General features: G+C 36.7%; 1 protein-coding gene across 1 annotated transcript; it reads left to right on the top strand.

Moving 5' to 3' along the window:
- Positions 1-1,279: 1,279 nt before the first annotated feature.
- On the top strand, positions 1,280-6,590 carry LOC110810001 (protein SMAX1-LIKE 6). Its single transcript, XM_022036026.2, has 4 exons — positions 1,280-1,593; positions 1,934-3,137; positions 4,135-4,381; positions 4,534-6,590. The coding sequence occupies exons 2-4, from the start codon at positions 1,951-1,953 to the stop codon at positions 6,421-6,423; spliced, it is 3,324 nt and encodes a 1,107-aa protein (XP_021891718.2). The 5' UTR covers positions 1,280-1,593; positions 1,934-1,950; the 3' UTR covers positions 6,424-6,590.
- Positions 6,591-7,349: the final 759 nt, after the last annotated feature.

Raw genomic sequence — 7,349 nt, 5'->3', positions numbered from 1 at the left:
TATTCTGATTAAATTGTACAATGAATGTAGAATTTAAATTGTTAATTGATTATGCTAATATTTTATAAATTTTAATATTATTATTCGATTAATTTTTGGACCTTTACATTTTTTTTAATTTAAATAAAAATATTGATTTTGTAATTAAAAATTAGATCTAAATACAATAATATATTTTAATATATAATTTTGTCTATTTTTATTATTTAATATTGTAATTTTATGATATAATAATTCAACTAATGGATAGTGGATTAGTAATATAATCCATCGATGTCTTATTCAATTCAATGGGTAATTATGTTTTAGTAATTAAAATAATATAGTTTTATCTTGATTTGCCAATAAATTTGGTAGAAATTAAATGGAATGGAAGTGTCACGAAAGATAGGGTGACTTCTATAGCTTTTTTAGTTTGTTCATACTCAAATTTCTACTACAATAAATTCAACAACAGCCTCTAAATATGGGCAAAGAACTAATTAGTATTTTATAACAAAATAAAATACAAAGTAGAAAAAAGTAAATTGCATTTAGATATTTCCATTGTGTAGATATTAAATGCAATTGAATTAAAGCTGCGTTTTACTGTCAATGTATGCATATATTGCAATTATTTGATATACAAGAATTTGTTTAACTATGTTTTAATTTAATGATAGGGAGCTATTTATTTATTATCAATTATAAGAATAATATAGTTTTATATTTTTTAAAATAAAAAGATTAGATGAGGTATTAAATAATTAAAATTAAGCTAACCAATAATATGTTTCTTCAGTCACGATCATAATAATTTATTATAACTAAATTCAATTTATTCATCGTAATTTTACTATCAGCATACTAATAATTTAAATTATAAATTTAAAATTAATCAATAATATAATTATTTAACTTGTAATATTCAAATGTAACGTGGACGATCTTAATAATTATATTGATGTTATAATTTAGAGCACAGTCAGATATAATTAATTGCAAATAAAAATATCTTGAGATTCCAAAAAAGTAAATAAATAAAAAAGGTGGGGTTATAATAAATAGAGAAGAATGACAACGAGGAAAGGTTCTACTTTTTGCAAGAAAGCGACTTCATATTGTGTGTGGTGGTGGTGGGTTGAAGGGAGCTTACTGCTCCTCCTACTCCCTCTTCTATGCCACCTTATCACTTACATATATAATCCATACAAATTTAGCCCTGACCCATCTCTGAATACCCTAATTACAAAAAATAAAGTTTCATTTTAACCCCCGAAGCTCGACAGTGACTCCCCTCGCTTCCCCCAATTTGCTTCAATGGACACGGAATCTATCATATACCCACATACCCATGTAGGTATATTAATATATATTTATGGGGTTAAAGAAAAGAAATGTGGACTAATGGTGGGCGAGTTTAATAATTACAGTAAAGTATTGGGGGGAAGCCATTGATGGAGGAAGGAGACCTCTGATCTTTCTTTAGGGGGCCAATCTGGGAAAAGAGAATCTATACTCACCATGTGTTTGTTCTTTGTGCTATAAGAAATGGACCCACACTTGAAACCAACAAACAAGAACAGTAGCCATTACTACTACTACCACCCCCAAGTCAGCATCCTATCTCTCTCCCTCTATCTCATTCTTCTTCTTCTTCTTCTTCCTTTTTCTTTTTCTCTTTCTCTTTCATCTATCTTGTGCCAGTACCCAATAAATTATTGCAAAAAGTTGATGAAGTAAACACTCTTTCAATCTTTTTCTGTTCCCCCATTTTTTTATTTCTAAACAAACAAACAAGACAAACAAAACGAGCTGCGCGCATAAAATTAAAGGGGAAAAAAATCGGATAAACAGACCAGACACGTAATTCATTGTTGGGTGGTGTTTGGTTGGTTTTTTTTTTTATTATTACTATATTTTAATATCTGGGGAGGCGGGTGTGTTTATATAGGTGTGTGCTGGCCGGCGATGCCGACGCCGGTGACCGCAGCGAGGCAATGCTTGACGGAAGAGGCGGCGCGTGCATTAGACGATGCTGTTGCGGTTGCGCGTCGTAGGAGTCATGCGCAAACGACGTCGTTACACGCTGTGTCGGCTCTTCTCGCGATGCCTTCGTCGACGCTGCGGGAAGCTTGCGCACGCGCGCGAGGTAACAGTTACTCCGCGCGTCTGCAATTTCGCGCTTTGGAGCTCTGCTTAGGGGTGTCGCTTGACCGGATGCAGTCGTCGAAGTCGGTGGAGGACCCGCCGATCTCTAACTCGTTGATGGCGGCGATTAAGCGGTCGCAAGCGAGCCAGAGAAGGCATCCTGAGAGCTATCACTTGCAGCAGATGCACAGCAGCAGCAATAGTGCCAACCCGACTGCATCACTTTTAAAGGTGGAGCTCAAGTATTTCATACTCTCGATTCTCGATGATCCGATTGTGAGTCGGGTTTTTGAGGAAGCTGGGTTTAGGAGCTGTGAGATAAAAGTTGCTATACTTCACCCACCTATGACCCAACTTGCTCCTCGATTCTCTCGAAGCCGGTGTCCACCCATTTTCCTCTGTAACTTGACGGATTCCGACCAGGGTCGGAGAGGATTCGGCCTTCCTTACTACGGCTCTGAAGATTTCGATGATAACTGCAGGAAAATCACCGAAGTGTTAGCTAGAAAGGATAAGAGAAACCCGTTGCTTGTTGGGATTTCAGCTAGCGATGCTTTAAGAAGCTTCAGCGACTTTATACAGAGAGGCAAAACGGCTGTTTTACCTCCAGCGCTTAGCGGTTTGAGCGTAATCAGCATCGAAAAGGAAATTATTGAGTTTGTTGATGGAAACAACGAGGAGAGTATGGATTTGAAGCTTAAGGAGGTTGGGCAGATTCTGCAGCGTTGTACTGGGTCTGGCTTGGTTATGAATTTTGGTGATTTGAAGGTGTTATTAGGAGAGGATTCTGCTTCTACTTCTAGCGATGCTTTAAGCTCTCTGGTTTCTAAATTGACAAGCTTTTTGCCTATTCATGGAGGGAAGTTGTGGTTGATGGGGGCAGCGGCAAGTTCTGAGACTTACTCAAAGTTTTTGTCCCGGTATCCAAGTATAGAGAAGGAATGGGATCTGCATCTGCTGCCTATCTCTTCTTCCAATTTACTTGATAGGGTTTCTTCTAAACCCAGGTGGATCTTTCTTTCCCTTTTGATACTCTTATCATTTGTTGTATTTTTTTCTATTCTGTTATCTAGTGTTGCTTCAAAAGTTTAAAAGCAGATGCACAATATAATTGTTTATTTGTATGAATAACTGAGCTCTTCTGCAGTCAATCAGATGGCAGCAGCAGGATATGGTGCATTTTTAATATAGTTTTCTTTTTCATTTTAATATAATTTTAAGACATATTAAATTCATGTAGCCAGATGAATAGTTCTTGTTTCTAAATTGGCAAATTCTTTCCCTCTGCTTTCAAAGCTTTGCCTCATCGGAGGAGAACGACTCTTTTTTTTTTTGGTTTTAAAAAAAACTCTGAGTGAGCTTTTCTAGAATACATGTATATAAAATATAGAGTATGCATATATAAGAGTAAAAGAACCTCCGGTTTTAAAGGTTTGCCTCATGGAAGGAGAAATAATTTTTCTTTATGTGCTGTACAAAATTCAAAATTACATATAGTACACCATTGTGGAAAAGCCTCTTCAGTCAGTACTTTTGTCAAATCTAGTTGACATGGTCTTCTATCATAAAATCCCAAGACGTACATATGTAAGGAGTGTTCTTTGCTTGACTGAGCTATGCAGCTATTGGTATTTTATCTGCACACACCTGTTTGTGGATCTTTTTGTTCCGATGATTGCCCAATCTTGTGTTACTACCCTTACTACCCTTACTGAGGCTAAAATGGGCACTTCTTGCATTGTGCTTCCTCTAGTTAGGGTTTCGGCATTATTTTCTTTCTCTAACAGACATAAGTGAGGTATCTAATCCGGGAATGACATCCAAGAGCATTCATGAATTTAACAATGCATGAAGAAGTCTTTTGTAGCATGTTAAGATTGGAGCTGTTGTAAAATCTGTTTACGTCAGATGCATGTGGCTATATTATCCACGAACTTCAACTTCTGACCTTTTTCGTTTAATCCATTGGGTCTCACAGTTCCGTGCTCATTGATACATTTTCAGCTTGATGAGGTCCTTTGTTCCGTTTGCTGGGTTTTTTTCTACACCATCTGACTTCAGCAGTCCATTTAGTAACTTGAATCGATTTACACCTCGATGTCACTTGTGCAACGAAAAGTATGAACAAGAAGTTGCTGGAGTTCTAAAGGTGGAATCAACCATTTCAGCTGCTGATCAGTATTCTGATAGTTTACCTCCTTGGTTGAGAATGACAGGACAGAGCACAGACAAGGAAGTGGATGTGACAAAGGTGTGTTAGCCCTCTCTAGTTTTAATTTTTTTAAAAACTCATCTGCAGTCATGCATAGGGAGAATTTGTTCTTCCATTTTCAGTTTTTTTATCAGTTTTCAATCATTCCCTGTCACAGTAGGTATTTAAGATTTGCGACTCATTCAGTGCAGGCCAAAAACGATGGAGTGACATTGAATGCTAGAATTGCAGGACTGCAAAAGAAGTGGAATGATATTTGCCAGCGTCTGCATCACATCCAACAATTCCCTAACTTAGACATTCCCCAGGCAAGATCCCATTCCCCAGCTGCTGAGGGCTTTCAATTTGTTGCTGATAGGAATGAAACCAATAGTAAAGATCGCTCCATAGATGAAAGTGAACATGTGATAAGTCCTTGTATAAACATGGCCATGCAAGACAACCTTTTAGCGAAGCAGAAGATACCAATATCTCCAACCTTTGTGGCTGAAAATATAAGTTTCCAGCCTAGGCTGTCGGTAGAAGTCTCAAGAAGCGAGCAAAAAGAGAGATGTTTATTACCTCCTAATCCTGTGTCCAGTGTGAGTCCACTTGGTAGCTGCACAACCTCTTTGTCCATTACCTCTGTCACTACAGATTTAGGGTTGGGGACTCTTTATGCGTCAGCTAGTCAGGAGGCCAACACTCCAAAATTACAGGATCATAGAGGGCAGCTTCAGCACTACTCAGGTTCCATATCTACTGAGTTTGAATCAAACAGTGAGAATACTTCATACCAGAATGCCCATTTCTCTTCCTGTTCTGGTCCTACATCAGAGCGGTTAGATCCCGGAGATTCCAAGGCAATTAGCAAATTTCTTGCTGAAAAAGTTGGCTGGCAAAATGAAGCCATCTATATGATTAGTCAAGCTCTATGCAGATGTAGAACTGGAAATACAAAGCATCGGAGGTCAAATTCTAGAGGAGACATTTGGCTTTCTCTCCTCGGACCCGACAGAGTTGGAAAGAAAAAAATTGCCTCTGCACTAGCTGAGATGATTTTTGGGAGCCAGGAAAATTTAATCTCAGTGGATTTGATCTCCGAAGACTATGATAGCCAGTCGAACAGGATAATTGGTGGCCAAGAATCAAATGATTGTGAGGTGAAATTTCGGAGAACGGTTGTTGATTTCATTGCTGGGGAGTTGGGTAGGAAACCCAATTCAGTTGTCTTCCTAGAAAATGTTGATAAGGCTGATTTATTGACCCAAACCAGTTTGTCGCGGGCCATTAGGACAGGTAAGTTTCCGGACTCGCATGGGAGAGAAAGCAGCACCAACAATATGGTCTTTGTAACAACATCAACCATCATAAAAGGTGATAAAAATGTTGTTTTGAAGAAGAACCCAACAAAGTTTTTGGAGGAAAGAATACTCGGAGCTAAAAGCTGGCAAATGCAAATAAAAGTCAGTAGCAGCTCTGAAGATGCTAGGAGAAGTAATGACATGAACGTCAGAATTAGTCTAAAAGAGGAAACTCTCAATGCAGCATTTACAAATAAAAGAAAATTGATAGGTGTCAGCACTTGTACAAACCCAGAAGAGGAAGGACAACAGAGACGGGCTACGAAGATGCTGAGATCCTATCTAGATTTGAATCTTCCCGTCGAGGAGACAGAAGAAGACATCAATTCCCAGGAAGCTGACAGTGATTCCATCTCTGAGAACTCGGAAGCTTGGTTGGAAGACTTCCTCGATCAAGTAGATGAGAAGGTAGTTTTTAAACCATTCAATTTTGATGCTCTTGCTGAGAAACTCGTCAAGAATATCCACCAACATTTACAGAGGAGTTTTGGGCATGAAACTCTGCTGGACATCGATCAAGAAGTAATAGTACAAATGCTTGCGGCTGCTTGGTTATCAGACAAGGAGAGAGCCATTGAGGATTGGGTCGAAAATGTCCTTAGACAGAGCTTTACCAAGGCCAGGAGGAAATATAAGATAACTGCTCAGTGTGTTGTGAAATTAGTTGCTTGTGAAGGGGCAAGTGTGGAAGAGCAAGCCCCTGGAATATGCCTTCCTGCAAAAATTAATCTGAGCTGATTCTTTTTTGTTCACTTATGTTTTGTTGTAAGTAAGTGTATAATGTAGCTCTTGGTACATAGCTTGAAGGGATCTAAAAAGTCTCCTTTGGCTCCCATAGGTTTTTTTTTTTGGTTACTAGTTTTGTAAGAATGTATAATGTTATGGGGTCCATATACTAACCTGCATTTTCTTTTTATCAATTGAAACAAATCATGCAGGTAATTAGATAAATAAATAAATACAAACATATTTATTTTTCACAGACATCAAACTAATTTTTGTTTTGAGAAAAAATTTATGATAATTTGATCTTAATGTGTGATGAAATTATGAGGACTCTGTCAAGAGAACATCACTTAGATGAAATAATATATATATATATATATATATTTATATATTTGTAGAAATTCAAATATGAGTTCAAATTCCAATCTAATCCAGCTTTAAAAGTAAATAAATAATTTTTATCAAGACATTAGTTTTTATCATAATGATAAGGTTTTTGTGAAATTTTGTAAAATAATCTCTCTGGGCTCCCACAATATTTGGGCTGGGCTGTAACATTACGATACAAACTAAGCTTAGAAGCCCTAATTTCTTGAACCAGATGCACATATTTTGGGCCAGCTTCTATCCACTGGGCTGTGGGCACTGGTTAAAACTTAAGCATGGTTCTTTTATGTTAAATTTAATTACATTATATTATGTTAAATATAATTCATATTTTTCCACATTAGATTAAATAAAAAAATGCCCAGTGTTTTCATGTGATATTTTTTAATCCACATTTCTTTGTTAAAAGAGAGTATACTTCCTTTTGCTGTATAAAAATATGCTATAATTTTAATTCTTTAAAATATATAATTAAGCTTTGAAGTAAATTTATTGGAGGATATCCGATAAATATTTTCCATTTACTCCATAATAATAATTAATCAATAAAG

The sequence above is a fragment of the Carica papaya genome, chromosome 2 (assembly GCF_054855325.1).
Source record: "Carica papaya isolate Zhongbai chromosome 2, ASM5485532v1, whole genome shotgun sequence".
NCBI lineage: Eukaryota > Viridiplantae > Streptophyta > Magnoliopsida > Brassicales > Caricaceae > Carica > Carica papaya.
This window is presented reverse-complemented; position numbering and strand designations above follow the sequence as displayed.